At 50.5% G+C, this 18,722-nt stretch overlaps 1 protein-coding gene across 1 annotated transcript in view; it reads right to left on the bottom strand.

Annotated features, from left to right (window-relative positions):
* Positions 1-1,323: 1,323 nt before the first annotated feature.
* The window catches only part of LOC129846609 (transmembrane emp24 domain-containing protein 1-like), a 30,224-nt gene continuing 12,825 nt past the window's right edge, over positions 1,324-18,722 (bottom strand). Inside the window, exons 2-6 of the mRNA XM_055914561.1 lie at positions 6,308-6,405; positions 6,018-6,102; positions 5,776-5,877; positions 5,349-5,516; positions 1,324-3,038 (exon numbers count right to left, since the gene is read on the bottom strand). Coding sequence (XP_055770536.1) covers positions 2,988-3,038; positions 5,349-5,516; positions 5,776-5,877; positions 6,018-6,102; positions 6,308-6,405 — 504 coding nt within the window. The 3' untranslated portion in view covers positions 1,324-2,987. The remainder of the gene's footprint in view (positions 3,039-5,348; positions 5,517-5,775; positions 5,878-6,017; positions 6,103-6,307; positions 6,406-18,722) is intronic.

Consider the following 18,722-nt stretch of genomic DNA (forward strand, 5'->3'; position numbering starts at 1 on the left):
CTGCATGTCTGGCAGACATATCAGTGTGGATGACGGATCACCACCTCAAGCTGAACCTCGGCAAGACGGAGCTGCTCTTCCTCCCGGGGAAGGACTGTCCGTTCCATGATCTCGCCATCACGGTTGACAACTCCATTGTGTCCTCCTCCCAGAGCGCTAAGAACCTTGGCGTGATCCTGGACAACACCCTGTCGTTCTCCACCAACATCAAGGCGGTGGCCCGTTCCTGTAGGTTCATGCTCTACAACATCCGCAGAGTACGACCCTGCCTCACACAGGAAGCGGCGCAGGTCCTAATCCAGGCACTTGTCATCTCCCGTCTGGATTACTGCAACTCGCTGTTGGCTGGGCTCCCTGCCTGTGCCATTAAACCCCTACAACTCATCCAGAACGCCGCAGCCCGTCTGGTGTTCAACCTTCCCAAGTTCTCTCACGTCACCCCGCTCCTCCGCTCTCTCCACTGGCTTCCAGTTGAAGCTCGCATCCGCTACAAGACCATGGTGCTTGCCTACGGAGCTGTGAGGGGAACGGCACCTCAGTACCTTCAGGCTCTGATCAGGCCCTACACCCAAACAAGGGCACTGCGTTCATCCACCTCTGGCCTGCTCGCCTCCCTACCACTGAGGAAGTACAGTTCCCGCTCAGCCCAGTCAAAACTGTTCGCTGCTCTGGCACCCCAATGGTGGAACAAACTCCCTCACGACGCCAGGACAGCGGAGTCAATCACCACCTTCCGGAGACACCTGAAACCCCACCTCTTCAAGGAATACCTAGGATAAAGCAATCCTTCTGCCCCCCCCCCCCCCCCCCCCTTAAAATGATCTAGATGCACTATTGTAAAGTGGCTGTTCCACTGGATGTCATAAGGTGAATGCACCAATTTGTAAGTCGCTCTGGATAAGAGCGTCTGCTAAATGACTTAAATGTAAATGTATATCACTGCTTCTGCTAGGTGCCTTTTATGTGGTATTTGCGCTGAAGACCATCCATTCAAAAAGCCTCTACAAAAGTTTAAACTACAAGGCTACTTCCTGGAAAATGACATGTTTCACAGGGTATACTGTGGTCTGTATGTTTGTCATGATGTCGGTAGGCCTCTAGAGGGCAACGGCTGTCCACTGCAATCAGTACCATTCATCCTGCGACCGTAGTCACAAAGCATCTCAGGGTAGGAGTTCTGATCTAGAATCAGTTTTGCCTGTTAGGTCATAATGAATCAGATTGTAGGGACAGATCCTGGATCAGCACTCCTACTTTGAGGTGTTTTGTGGATACGACTCCAGGTCCTGGTCCTACACAATAAAATAACAACTACACCGTTACTCAAATGTTCTGTCTTTTATTGTGTAAAAAACAACATTAAAATCACTGGCTGCCATGGCAACATGGTTAATAATGCTCAAAGTACCACTCCCTTCTTAATTACAATCACAGGTTGCCTCCAAATTCTCCACCCAACTCCCAAAGTGTTAACTCGTACACTTTTGTTATGTTTTATAAAGCATTGGATGGAATGGTGTAGTCATTGGCTGGAGGAAGTTTCAACCATTAAACCCATGACAGAGTATGCAAGGCAAGTATACACTAGGGGGGGGGGGGGGGGGGTGGAGGATTGGGACGTAGCGAAAGCTGTAGGATCAATGGTAAACTAGGTTCTCTGTAAACTGTTTCTGTCCCCTATACCACAACTGAAGTTAGATGGACACACTCACACACGCTCACACACGGAAAAACACCCACAAACATACCTTTTCATCTAGATATCAGCATAGAATCTTACTGGCACATAAAACTCAGTAACAGCAAAAAAAGGTGATTGGCTACCCACAACAGGTCACAAAGACATGGACCAATGAGAGGAGAAGAAGGACATTAAGGGTTGGGTGGGGCTTGTTCTGGTAAAATAGGAGGATCCATAGAAATTTAATTACTAGAGAGATTTAAACCCAAAGTGCACTTTTGAGCAGATCACATCCTTGATGCATTGTGGGTAAATGATGACTGACTGACTCAGGGGCAGACTTGGACCATAAATCAGCTCTGGAATTTCTAACACACGGACCCATTTTTTTCCATGACGCACGCATTATTAGATATAGAAAATTATAATTTTGTAAAAATGATATAATATATATATTCTATAATTTTTTACAAAATGCTAATTGAGACAGGGCCACTGGGGCTAAAAATGGACCAGCCCATCTGGTATTTGCCCGAAATGCCAGTCCGCCCCTGGACCCACTGATCTACAAACGATGAGTCTCTCATTCTAGTGATTCTATTTCTATGGGATGATCCAAAACAAAAAAATGAATGAAGTCTCTCAGAGTATGAGGGCTGATCTAGGATCAGTTTGGCCCTTAGATCATAATGAATCAGATTACATGGACAGATTGGCACCTGATCCTAGATCAGCACTCCAACTCTTGGGACACTTTGTGGATACGGTCCAAGAGCTGCGTTCAATAAGCACAAAGAGGGCGGGAAAAATGTTTTCTGTGAACGCAAAAGTGAACATTCTTATTGGACAAATTGAGCAGGACCGCCGCCCCTTCTAACTGTTGTCTAGTTCTGTGTCTAATGAACACCGGGAGTAAAAGGCACTGTGTTGAGCCCAGAAGGCAGAGCTATACGGCAGTGTCCCAAATAGCACCCTATTCCCTAGATAGTGCACTACTAGGCGCGGCTGGTAGCCTAGTGGTTAGAGCGTTGGGCCAGTAACCGAAAAGTTGCTGGATCGAATCCCCGAGCTGACGAGGTAAACATCTGTCGTTCTGCCCCTGGGTAAATCTTAACTGGCCTAGTTAAATAAAGGTTCAATTAAAAAATGTTAATTTAAAACTTCTGACCAGAGATAGGCTCTAGATAGGGAATAGGGTGCAATTCGTGATACACGATATTTACTCTTCTGTATCCTCCTCTGCTTCCTTGTCTTCTCTTCCCACCTTAACCCTGATTGGCTGTGAGGTGGCGGAGTGGGCGTGTCTTTATGTACAGACACGCCTCTTATCGTCAAACAGTCTGCGGACGGTATAGACCTGAGAGAGGAGGAACGGACAGTTAGACACTGAGATAATGTTACCCGAGTGACTGATTACACTAGTATAGTGTGTCTATAACTACTATAGTGTGTCTATAGCTAGTGTGTCTATAACTAGTATAGTGTGTCTATAACTAGTATAGTGTGTCTATAACTAGTGTGTCTATAACTAGTGTGTCTATAACTAGTGTGTCTATAACTAGTGTGTCTATAACTAGTGTGTCTATAACTAGTGTGTCTATAACTAGTGTGTCTATAACTAGTGTCTACAGGTTGTCCTAGTGTGTGTGTGTGTGTGTGTGTGTGTGTGTGTGTGTGTGTGTGTGTGAAATCTGTGCGAGTGCGACCCCCATCATAACTACAGACCTGCCAACCTTGAATCATTTTAATGAGAACCACTTGCGGTGACGGCACCCCCGGCCCACACGACGACGCGCGACCCCCACACTGCTTAAATCAAACGCACCTTTCAGCCCAATACTAATGATCAAGGAGGGGTTTAGACTCCCCACTCCAGGTGGGTGTAGTTAATGATCAGGGAGGGGTTTAGACTCCCCACTAGGTGGGTGTAGTTAATGATCAGGGAGGGGTTTAGACCTGGGACACCAGGTGGGTGTAGTTAATGATCAGGGAGGGGTTTAGACCTGGGACACCAGGTGGGTGTAGTTAATGATCAGGGAGGGGTTTAGACCTGGGACACCAGGTGGGTGTAGTTAATGATCAGGGAGGGGTTTAGACCTGGGACTCCAGGTGGTTAATGATCAGGGACGGGTTTAGACCTGGGACTCCAGGTGGGTGTAGTTAATGATCAGGGACGGGTTTAGACCTGGGACACCAGGTGGGTGTAGTTAATGATCAGGGACGGGTTTAGACCTGGGACTCCAGGTGGGTGTAGTTAATGATCAGGGAGGGGTTTAGACCTGGGACTCCAGGTGGGTGTAGTTAATGATCAGGGAGGGGTTTAGACCTGGGACTCCAGGTGGGTGTAGTTAATGATCAGGGACGGGTTTAGACCTGGGACTCCAGGTGGGTGTAGTTAATGATAAGGGAGGGGTTTAGACCTGGGACTCCAGGTGGGTGTAGTTAATGATCAGGGAGGGGTTTAGACCTGGGACTCCAGGTGGGTGTAGTTAATGATCAGGGAGGGGTTTAGACCTGGGACTCCAGGTGGGTGTAGTTAATGATCAGGGAGGGGTTTAGACCTGGGACTCCAGGTGGGTGTAGTTAACGACCAGGTGGGTGTAGTTAATGATCAGGGACGGGTTTAGACCTGGGACTCCAGGTGGGTGTAGTTAACGACCAGGTGGGTGTAGTTAATGATCAGGGAGGGGATTAGACCTGGGACACCAGGTGGGTGTAGTTAATGATCAGGGAGGGGTTTAGACCTGGGACTCCAGGTGGGTGTAGTTAACGACCAGGTGGGTGTAGTTAATGATCAGGGAGGGGATTAGACCTGGGACACCAGGTGGGTGTAGTTAATGACCGCCGACCCACCGCACCGCTGACCCACCGCACCTCTGACCCACCGCACCTCTGACCCACGGCACCGCCGACCCACGGCACCGCCGACCCACCGCACCGCCGACCCACCGCACCGCCGACCCACCGCACCTCCGACCCACGGCACCTCCGACCCACCGCACCGCCGACCCACCGCACCGCCGACCCACCGCACCTCCGACCCACGGCACCGCCGACCCACGGCACCTCTGACCCACGGCACCTCTGACCCACGGCACCTCTGACCCACCGCACCTCTGACCCACCGCACCTCTGACCCACCGCACCTCTGACCCACGGCACCGCCGACCCACGGCACCGCCGACCCACGGCACCTCTGACCCACGGCACCGCCGACCCACGGCACCGCTGACCTACCGCACCGCCGACCCACCGCACCGCCGACCCACGGCACCTCTGACCCACGGCACCTCTGACCCACGGCACCTCTGACCCACCGCACCGCTGACCCACCGCACCTCTGACCCACGGCACCGCCGACCCACCGCACCTCTGACCCACTGACCCACTTGCTAGTTAATGAACTCACGTCTACTACTGTTTCTGAGATCAAGTGGGGAGTTAGAGATTCTTTCCTCGCCTGAGTCCTCTGATTGGCTCAGCTTCAACTTCAAGCGGTTGAATCAAAAACCTCAATGTGCCAACTAGAAGCATCTTTTAGGGTAGTTTTTCATACCAGCATACTTTGACCTGAAATTTCGTGCAGGTTGGCAGGTCTGTAACTAGGAGACTGGTACAGGACCAGAAGGAGACCCACTACAAGTTGTCCTGGTGTGTGGTGTGTTACCTGAGTTAGTGCGACCCCCAGCATTACAATGAGACTGGTACAGGACCAGAAGGAGACCCTCCACAGGTTGTCTTCTAGCAGGTTACGGTCCCTGGCCTCAAACGCTCTCAGTACCGTCTGCATCTGACGACTTCTCTCTAACCGACGGTGTACTGAGTCTATTGACTCCTGGAGGGAGGGGGAGAGGAGGGGGAGAGGAGGGTGGGGGAGAGAGGAGAGGGGGAAGGGAGGTAGGAAGAAGAGAGGGGAGGGTGGGGGAGAGAGGAGAGAGAGGAGGAAGGGACAGGAGAGGGTGATGGTGAAGAGAGGAAGAGAGAGAGAGGGGAGTTTGAAAAGAAGAAAGGTACTGTGTACGTTCAGTTTTTTTCTCTCTTCAGTTACAGTGAATGTGTTGAAGACATGGTCATCCATCCAATAGTCTACTCACCCTAATGTCCTCCAGCTTGTACTCCAATAGGCTCTCAGGCTCTCCAAGCCCCGCCCACTCGTCATCCCCGCCCACGTCGCCCGGCTGTCCCTCGATGATGACCTGCATTTTCACACGCACACACACACACACTTTATAGTATCTCTATTTACATTTCATTAAATAAGCAGATGCTTTTATCCAGAGCGACTTACAGTAAATAAAATCAACCAATGAATAAAGATATACTAATACAAATAAACCTCAAAGAAGACCATCTTCTCAGAGAAGCGGCTGAAGCTGTTGTCAAAACAGATCTGGTAGTCTCCTTCCTCCGTAGGTTCCACCCTAGAACAAACCAACCAATCAGAGGCGCTGACACAGAGAAAGCAACCAATCAGAGATGTGGGCACAAAGCCAACAGCAAACCAAAAAGAGAGGGAAGGGGAGAGAGCGAGGTCAAAAGACACGGGTTGATCTGAGGTTGAACTGTGACATCACGGAAGAGATGTTGTGTGAGTAGATTGGACCAATGAGAGGCAGCGGTACTGACATGTGGACTCCGTCTGAGCGGCGGAACTCAGAGATGAGCTGGAACCCGTGAGGAGAGAGAACGGTGAAATCTACATCCATACCTGCACCGGCTATCACCTGGAGAGAGGAACACACACACACACACACACACACACACACACACACACACACACACACACACACACACACACACACACACACACCAGAAAGGTACTGTTACAACAGCCAGAGACATGAGTCACACTGCACGTCAGAGAGCTAGGATATGAAACATGATGTGTGTGAGAATGTTACCTGAGTAAAACAGGATGTGTACTCAGTGACGTGAACCCCTCTGAATGGTGCAGGTAGAAATAGAGTAAATAGAGCTGACAGGATCCCCTATTCTCTCTGACAGATGATAGAAATGTGTTGAACAGAAACTATCTGAACATTCTGTACCTATATTCTCCTGAGAAGCCATTGTGGCTCTGGTCACAGGTAGTGCACTACATTGTGGCTCTGGTCACAGGTAGTACACTACATAGGGGCTCTGGTCACAGGTAGTGCACTACATAGGGGCTCTGGTCACAGGTAGTACACTACATAGGGGCTCTGGTCACAGGTAGTACACTACATAGGGGCTCTGGTCACAGGTAGTACACTACATAGGGGCTCTGGTCACAGGTAGTACACTACATTGGGGCTCTGGTCACAGGTAGTGCACTACATTGTGGCTCTGGTCACAGGTAGTGCACTACATTGGGGCTCTGGTCACAGGTAGTGCACTACATTGGGGCTCTGGTCACAGGTAGTGCACTAGATTGTGGCTCTGGTCACATGTAAGTCGCTCTGGATAAGAGCGTCTGCTAAATGACTTAAATGTAAATGTAGGTAGTGCACTAGATTGGGGCTCGTTTGCATCTCTATTCCCTATCACATAGGTCTAATCTCTACACCATAGTGGAGGAACTAGGTTCTCTGTAAACTGTTTCTCTGTCGCCTGTATGGCAACTGAAATCAGATGTACACGCTCACTCTCACACATTTAAGTCATTTAGCAGACATTTAACATTTAAGTCATTTAGCAGACGCTCTTATCCAGAGCGACTTACAAATTGGAAAGTTCATACATATTCATCCTGGTCCCCCCGTGGGAATTGAACCCTGGTCCCCCCGTGGGAATTGAACCCACAACCCTGGCGTTGCAAGCGCCATGCTCTACCAACTGAGCCACACGGGACCACGCCATTACACAAGGAACGCAAAACACACACATGGCTGTTCTTCTAGATGTGGGAGTCTTACAGGCACATAAAACCCATCTACACATGAACAGTCTGACGTTACAGGACAAGCCTGTATGTCATAACATTCAGTCCTTCACTAGTGCTGTGTGCTGAACACATACACTGCCTGAGAGGGATTACACATCAACACACACACACTGCCTGAGAGGGGTTACACATCAACACACACACATCCTGAGAGGGGTTACACATCAACACACACACAGCCTGAGAGGGGTTACACATCAACACACACACAGCCTGAGAGGGGTTACACATCAACACACACACAGCCTGAGAGGGGTTACACATCAACACACACACAGCCTGAGAGGGGTTACACATCAACACACACACACACTGCCTGAGAGGGGTTACACATCAACACACACACACTGCCTGAGAGGGGTTACACATCAACACACACACACTGCCTGAGAGGGGTTACACATCAACACACACACACTGCCTGAGAGGGGTTACACATCAACACACACACACACACACGCACACACACACTGCCTGAGAGGGGTTACACATTAACACACACTGCCTGAGAGGGGTTACACATCAACACACACACACAGCCTGAGAGGGGTTACACATCAACACACACACAGCCTGAGAGGGGTTACACATCAACACACACTGCCTGAGAGGGGTTACACATCAACACACACTGCCTGAGAGGGGTTACACATCAACACACACACACAGCCTGAGAGGGGTTACACATCAACACACACACACACTGCCTGAGAGGGGTTACACATCAACACACACACACACACACACACTGCCTGAGAGGGGTTACACATCAACACACACACACAGCCTGAGAGGGGTTACACATCAACACACACTGCCTGAGAGGGGTTACACATCAACACACACACTGCCTGAGAGGGGTTACACATCAACACACACACTGCCTGAGAGGGGTTACACATCAACACACACACACACTGCCTGAGAGGGGTTACACATCAACACACACACACACACACAGCCTGAGAGGGGTTACACATCAACACACACACACACACAGCCTGAGAGGGGTTACACATCAACACACACACACACTGCCTGAGAGGGGTTACACATCAACACACACACACTGCCTGAGAGGGGTTACACATCAACACACACACACTGCCTGAGAGGGGTTACACATCAACACACACACACTGCCTGAGAGGGGTTACACATCAACACACACACACACACACACACACACGCACACACACACTGCCTGAGAGGGGTTACACATTAACACACACTGCCTGAGAGGGGTTACACATCAACACACACACTGCCTGAGAGGGGTTACACATCAACACACACACACTGCCTGAGAGGGGTTACACATCAACACACACACTGCCTGAGAGGGGTTACACATCAACACACACTGCCTGAGAGGGTTTACACATCAACACACACAGCCTGAGAGGGGTTACACATCAACACACACAGCCTGAGAGGGGTTACACATCAACACACACACAGCCTGAGGGGGGTTACACATCAACGCACACAGCCTGAGAGGGGTTACACATCAACACACACACAGCCTGAGAGGGGTTACACATCAACACACACACAGTCTGAGAGGGGTTACACATCAACACACACACAGCCTGAGAGGGGTTACACATCAACACACACACTGCCTGAGAGGGGTTACACATCAACACACACACTGCCTGAGAGGGGTTACACATCAACACACACACTGCCTGAGAGGGGTTACACATCAACACACACACTGCCTGAGAGGGGTTACACATCAACACACACACTGCCTGAGAGGGGTTACACATCAACACACACACTGCCTGAGAGGGGTTACACATCAACACACACACTGCCTGAGAGGGGTTACACATCAACACACACACACAGCCTGAGAGGGGTTACACATCAACACACACACACAGCCTGAGAGGGGTTACACATCAACACACACACACAGACTGAGAGGGGTTACACATCAACACACACACAGCCTGAGAGGGGTTACACATCAACACACACACAGCCTGAGAGGGGTTACACATCAACACACACACACAGTCTGAGAGGGGTTACACAACACACACACACTGCCTGAGAGGGGTTACACATCAACACACACACACTGCCTGAGAGGGGTTACACATCAACACACACACACTGCCTGAGAGGGGTTACACATCAACACACACACTGCCTGAGAGGGGTTACACATCAACACACACAGCCTGAGAGGGGTTACACATCAACACACACACACACACTGCCTGAGAGGGGTTACACATCAACACACACACAGCCTGAGAGGGGTTACACATCAACACACACACAGCCTGAGAGGGGTTACACATCAACACACACACACTGCCTGAGAGGGGTTACACATCAACACACACACACACACTGCGTGAGAGGGGTTACACATCAACACACACACACTGCCTGAGAGGGGTTACACATCAACACACACACACTGCCTGAGAGGGGTTACACATCAACACACACACTGCCTGAGAGGGGTTACACATCAACACACACAGCCTGAGAGGGGTTACACATCAACACACACACACACACTGCCTGAGAGGGGTTACACATCAACACACACACAGCCTGAGAGGGGTTACACATCAACACACACACACTGCCTGAGAGGGGTTACACATCAACACACACACACACACTGCGTGAGAGGGGTTACACATCAACACACACACACTGCCTGAGAGGGGTTACACATCAACACACACACACTGCCTGAGAGGGGTTACACATCAACACACACACTGCCTGAGAGGGGTTACACATCAACACACACACTGCCTGAGAGGGGTTACACATCAACACACACACTGCCTGAGAGGGGTTACACATCAACACACACACAGCCTGAGAGGGGTTACACATCAACACACACACAGCCTGAGAGGGGTTACACATCAACACACACACAGCCTGAGAGGGGTTACACATCAACACACACACAGCCTGAGAGGGGTTACACATCAACACACACACAGCCTGAGAGGGGTTACACAACACACACACAGCCTGAGAGGGGTTACACATCAACACACACACACACTGCCTGAGAGGGGTTACACATCAACACACACACACTGCCTGAGAGGGGTTACACATCAACACACACACACTGCCTGAGAAGGGTTACACATCAACACACACACACACACACACACACGCACACACACACTGCCTGAGAGGGGTTACACATTAACACACACTGCCTGAGAGGGGTTACACATCAACACACACACTGCCTGAGAGGGGTTACACATCAACACACACTGCCTGAGAGGGGTTACACATCAACACACACACAGCCTGAGAGGGGTTACACATCAACACACACACACAGCCTGAGAGGGGTTACACATCAACACACACTGCCTGAGAGGGGTTACACATCAACACACACACTGCCTGAGAGGGGTTACACATCAACACACACACTGCCTGAGAGGGGTTACACATCAACACACACACTGCCTTAGAGGGGTTACACATCAACACACACACACACACACACACTGCCTGAGAGGGGTTACACATCAACACACACACACAGCCTGAGAGGGGTTACACATCAACACACACTGCCTGAGAGGGGTTACACATCAACACACACACACACACTGCCTGAGAGGGGTTACACATCAACACACACACACACACACTGCCTGAGAGGGGTTACACATCAACACACACACACAGCCTGAGAGGGGTTACACATCAACACACACACACAGCCTGAGAGGGGTTACACATCAACACACACACACAGCCTGAGAGGGGTTACACATCAACACACACACACAGCCTGAGAGGGGTTACACATCAACACACACTGCCTGAGAGGGGTTACACATCAACACACACACAGCCTGAGAGGGGTTACACATCAACACACACACAGCATGAGAGGGGTTACACATCAACACACACACACACACACACTGAGAGGGGTTACACATCAACACACACACAGCCTGAGAGGGGTTACACATCAACACACACACTGCCTGAGAGGGGTTACACATCAACACACACACTGCCTGAGAGGGGTTATACATCAACACACACACTGCCTGAGAGGGGTTACACATCAACACACACACTGCCTGAGAGGGGTTACACATCAACACACACACTGCCTGAGAGGGGTTACACATCAACACACACACTGCCTGAGAGGGGTTACACATCAACACACACACTGCCTGAGAGGGGTTACACATCAACACACACACTGCCTGAGAGGGGTTACACATAAACACACACACACACACTGCCTGAGAGGGGTTACAAATCAGGCAGTGTGTGTGTTGATGTGTAACCCCTCTCAACACACACACTGCCTGAGAGGGGTTACACATCAACACAAACTGCCTGAGAGGGGTTACACATCAACACAAACTGCCTGAGAGGGGTTACACATCAACACACACAGCCTGAGAGGGGTTACACATCAACACACACTGCCTGAGAGGGGTTACACATCAACACACACACTGCCTGAGAGGGGTTACACATCAACACACACACTGCCTGAGAGGGGTTACACATCAACACACACACTGCCTGAGAGGGGTTACACATCAACACACACACACACTGCCTGAGAGGGGTTACACATCAACACACACACACAGCCTGAGAAGGGTTACACATCAACACACACACACACACTGCCTGAGAGGGGTTACACATCAGGCAGTGTGTATGTTGATGTGTAACCCCTCAACACACACACTGCCTGAGAGGGGTTACACATCAACACAAACTGCCTGAGAGGGGTTACACATCAACACACACAGCCTGAGAGGGGTTACACATCAACACACACACACAGCCTGAGAGGGGTTACACATCAACACACACTGCCTGAGAGGGGTTACACATCAACACACACTGCCTGAGAGGGGTTACACATCAACACACACACACAGCCTGAGAGGGGTTACACATCAACACACACACACAGCCTGAGAGGGGTTACACATAAACACACACACACACACACTGCCTGAGAGGGGTTACACATCAACACACACACAGCCTGAGAGGGGTTACACATCAACACACACACAGCATGAGAGGGGTTACACATCAACACACACACACACACACACACTGAGAGGGGTTACACATCAACACACACACAGCCTGAGAGGGGTTACACATCAACACACACACTGCCTGAGAGGGGTTACACATCAACACACACACTGCCTGAGAGGGGTTACACATCAACACACACACTGCCTGAGAGGGGTTACACATCAACACACACACTGCCTGAGAGGGGTTACACATCAACACACACACTGCCTGAGAGGGGTTACACATCAACACACACACTGCCTGAGAGGGGTTACACATCAACACACACACTGCCTGAGAGGGGTTACACATCAACACACACACTGCCTGAGAGGGGTTACACATAAACACACACACACACACACAGCCTGAGAGGGGTTACACATCAACACACACACACACACTGCCTGAGAGGGGTTACACATCAGGCAGTGTGTGTGTTGATGTGTAACCCCTCTCAACACACACACTGCCTGAGAGGGGTTACACATCAACACAAACTGCCTGAGAGGGGTTACACATCAACACAAACTGCCTGAGAGGGGTTACACATCAACACACACAGCCTGAGAGGGGTTACACATCAACACACACTGCTTGAGAGGGGTTACACATCAACACACACACTGCCTGAGAGGGGTTACACATCAACACACACACTGCCTGAGGGGTTACACATCAACACACACACACACTGCCTGAGAGGGGTTACACATCAACACACACACACAGCCTGAGAAGGGTTACACATCAACACACACACACACACTGCCTGAGAGGGGTTACACATCAGGCAGTGTGTATGTTGATGTGTAACCCCTCAACACACACACTGCCTGAGAGGGGTTACACATTAACACAAACTGCCTGAGAGGGGTTACACATCAACACACACAGCCTGAGAGGGGTTACACATCAACACACACACACAGCCTGAGAGGGGTTACACATCAACACACACTGCCTGAGAGGGGTTACACATCAACACACACTGCCTGAGAGGGGTTACACATCAACACACACACACAGCCTGAGAGGGGTTACACATCAACACACACACACAGCCTGAGAGGGGTTACACATCAACACACACTGCCTGAGAGGGGTTACACATCAACACACACACAGCCTGAGAGGGGTTACACATCAACACACACACAGCATGAGAGGGGTTACACATCAACACACACACACACACACACACTGAGAGGGGTTACACATCAACACACACACTGCCTGAGAGGGGTTACACATCAACACACACACTGCCTGAGAGGGGTTACACATCAACACACACTGCCTGAGAGGGGTTACACATCAACACACACACTGCCTGAGAGGGGTTACACATCAACACACACACACACACACAGCCTGAGAGGGGTTACACATCAACACACACACACACACTGCCTGAGAGGGGTTACACATCAACACAAACTGCCTGAGAGGGGTTACACATCAACACAAACTGCCTGAGAGGGGTTACACATCAACACAAACTGCCTGAGAGGGGTTACACATCAACACACACAGCCTGAGAGGGGTTACACATCAACACACACAGCCTGAGAGGGGTTACACATCAACACACACACACAGCCTGAGAGGGGTTACACATCAACACACACACACAGCCTGAGAGGGGTTACACATCAACACACACTGCCTGAGAGGGGTTACACATCAACACACACTGCCTGAGAGGGGTTACACATCAACACACACACAGCCTGAGAGGGGTTACACATCAACACACACACAGCCTGAGAGGGGTTACACATCAACACACACTGCCTGAGAGGGGTTACACATCAACACACACACTGCCTGAGAGGGGTTACACATCAACACACACACTGCCTGAGAGGGGTTACACATCAACACACACACACACACACAGCCTGAGAGGGGTTACACATCAACACACACACACACACTGCCTGAGAGGGGTTACACATCAGGCAGTGTGTGTGTTGATGTGTAACCCCTCTCAACACACACACTGCCTGAGAGGGGTTACACATCAACACAAACTGCCTGAGAGGGGTTACACATCAACACAAACTGCCTGAGAGGGGTTACACATCAACACACACAGCCTGAGAGGGGTTACACATCAACACACACAGCCTGAGAGGGGTTACACATCAACACACACACACAGCCTGAGAGGGGTTACACATCAACACACACTGCCTGAGAGGGGTTACACATCAACACACACACAGCCTGAGAGGGGTTACACATCAACACACACACAGCCTGAGAGGGGTTACACATCAACACACACACAGCCTGAGAGGGGTTACACATCAACACACACACAGCCTGAGAGGGGTTACACATCAACACACACACAGCCTGAGAGGGGTTACACATCAACACACACACAGCCTGAGAGGGGTTACACATCAACACACACACAGCCTGAGAGGGGTTACACATCAACACACACACAGCCTGAGAGGGGTTACACATCAACACACACACAGCCTGAGAGGGGTTACACATCAACACACACACAGCCTGAGAGGGGTTACACATCAACACACACACACACAGCCTGAGAGGGGTTACACATCAACACACACACACACAGCCTGAGAGGGGTTACACATCAACACACACACTGCCTGAGAGGGGTTACACATCAACACACACACTGCCTGAGAGGGGTTACACATCAACACACACACACACTGCCTGAGAGGGGTTACACATCAACACACACACACAGCCTGAGAAGGGTTACACATCAACACACACACACAGCCTGAGAAGGGTTACACATCAACACACACACACACACTGCCTGAGAGGGGTTACACATCAGGCAGTGTGTATGTTGATGTGTAACCCCTCAACACACACACTGCCTGAGAGGGGTTACACATCAACACAAACTGCCTGAGAGGGGTTACACATCAACACACACAGCCTGAGAGGGGTTACACATCAACACACACACACAGCCTGAGAGGGGTTACACATCAACACACACTGCCTGAGAGGGGTTACACATCAACACACACTGCCTGAGAGGGGTTACACATCAACACACACACACAGCCTGAGAGGGGTTACACATCAACACACACACACAGCCTGAGAGGGGTTACACATCAACACACACACACACACACTGCCTGAGAGGGGTTACACATCAACACACACACAGCCTGAGAGGGGTTACACATCAACACACACACAGCATGAGAGGGGTTACACATCAACACACACACACACACACACACTGAGAGGGGTTACACATCAACACACACACAGCCTGAGAGGGGTTACACATCAACACACACACTGCCTGAGAGGGGTTACACATCAACACACACACTGCCTGAGAGGGGTTACACATCAACACACACACTGCCTGAGAGGGGTTACACATCAACACACACACTGCCTGAGAGGGGTTACACATCAACACACACACTGCCTGAGAGGGGTTACACATCAACACACACACTGCCTGAGAGGGGTTACACATCAACACACACACTGCCTGAGAGGGGTTACACATCAACACACACACTGCCTGAGAGGGGTTACACATAAACACACACACACACACACAGCCTGAGAGGGGTTACACATCAACACACACACACACACACTGCCTGAGAGGGGTTACACATCAGGCAGTGTGTGTGTTGATGTGTAACCCCTCTCAACACACACACTGCCTGAGAGGGGTTACACATCAACACAAACTGCCTGAGAGGGGTTACACATCAACACAAACTGCCTGAGAGGGGTTACACATCAACACACACAGCCTGAGAGGGGTTACACATCAACACACACTGCTTGAGAGGGGTTACACATCAACACACACACTGCCTGAGAGGGGTTACACATCAACACACACACTGCCTGAGGGGTTACACATCAACACACACACACACTGCCTGAGAGGGGTTACACATCAACACACACACACAGCCTGAGAAGGGTTACACATCAACACACACACACACACTGCCTGAGAGGGGTTACACATCAGGCAGTGTGTATGTTGATGTGTAACCCCTCAACACACACACTGCCTGAGAGGGGTTACACATTAACACAAACTGCCTGAGAGGGGTTACACATCAACACACACAGCCTGAGAGGGGTTACACATCAACACACACACACAGCCTGAGAGGGGTTACACATCAACACACACTGCCTGAGAGGGGTTACACATCAACACACACTGCCTGAGAGGGGTTACACATCAACACACACACACAGCCTGAGAGGGGTTACACATCAACACACACACACAGCCTGAGAGGGGTTACACATCAACACACACTGCCTGAGAGGGGTTACACATCAACACACACACAGCCTGAGAGGGGTTACACATCAACACACACACACAGCATGAGAGGGGTTACACATCAACACACACACACACACACACACTGAGAGGGGTTACACATCAACACACACACTGCCTGAGAGGGGTTACACATCAACACACACACTGCCTGAGAGGGGTTACACATCAACACACACTGCCTGAGAGGGGTTACACATCAACACACACACTGCCTGAGAGGGGTTACACATCAACACACACACACACACACAGCCTGAGAGGGGTTACACATCAACACACACACACACACTGCCTGAGAGGGGTTACACATCAACACAAACTGCCTGAGAGGGGTTACACATCAACACAAACTGCCTGAGAGGGGTTACACATCAACACAAACTGCCTGAGAGGGGTTACACATCAACACACACAGCCTGAGAGGGGTTACACATCAACACACACAGCCTGAGAGGGGTTACACATCAACACACACACACAGCCTGAGAGGGGTTACACATCAACACACACACACAGCCTGAGAGGGGTTACACATCAACACACACTGCCTGAGAGGGGTTACACATCAACACACACTGCCTGAGAGGGGTTACACATCAACACACACACAGCCTGAGAGGGGTTACACATCAACACACACACAGCCTGAGAGGGGTTACACATCAACACACACTGCCTGAGAGGGGTTACACATCAACACACACACTGCCTGAGAGGGGTTACACATCAACACACACACTGCCTGAGAGGGGTTACACATCAACACACACACACACACACAGCCTGAGAGGGGTTACACATCAACACACACACACACACTGCCTGAGAGGGGTTACACATCAGGCAGTGTGTGTGTTGATGTGTAACCCCTCTCAACACACACACTGCCTGAGAGGGGTTACACATCAACACAAACTGCCTGAGAGGGGTTACACATCAACACAAACTGCCTGAGAGGGGTTACACATCAACACACACAGCCTGAGAGGGGTTACACATCAACACACACAGCCTGAGAGGGGTTACACATCAACACACACAGCCTGAGAGGGGTTACACATCAACACACACACACAGCCTGAGAGGGGTTACACATCAACACACACTGCCTGAGAGGGGTTACACATCAACACACACTGCCTGAGAGGGGTTACACATCAACACACACACAGCCTGAGAGGGGTTACACATCAACACACACACAGCCTGAGAGGGGTTACACATCAACACACACACAGCCTGAGAGGGGTTACACATCAACACACACACAGCCTGAGAGGGGTTACACATCAACACACACACAGCCTGAGAGGGGTTACACATCAACACACACACACACAGCCTGAGAGGGGTTACACATCAACACACACACACACAGCCTGAGAGGGGTTACACATCAACACACACTGCCTGAGAGGGGTTACACATCAACACACACACAGCCTGAGAGGGGTTACACATCAACACACACACAGCCTGAGAGGGGTTACACATCAACACACACACACACAGCCTGAGAGGGGTTACACATCAACACACACACACACAGCCTGAGCGGGGTTACACATCAACACACACACAGCCTGAGAGGGGTTACACATCAACACACACACAGCCTGAGAGGGGTTACACATCAACACACACTGCCTGAGAGGGGTTACACATCAACACACACT

Source organism: Salvelinus fontinalis, unplaced genomic scaffold (assembly GCF_029448725.1).
Source record: "Salvelinus fontinalis isolate EN_2023a unplaced genomic scaffold, ASM2944872v1 scaffold_0599, whole genome shotgun sequence".
Lineage (NCBI taxonomy): Eukaryota > Metazoa > Chordata > Actinopteri > Salmoniformes > Salmonidae > Salvelinus > Salvelinus fontinalis.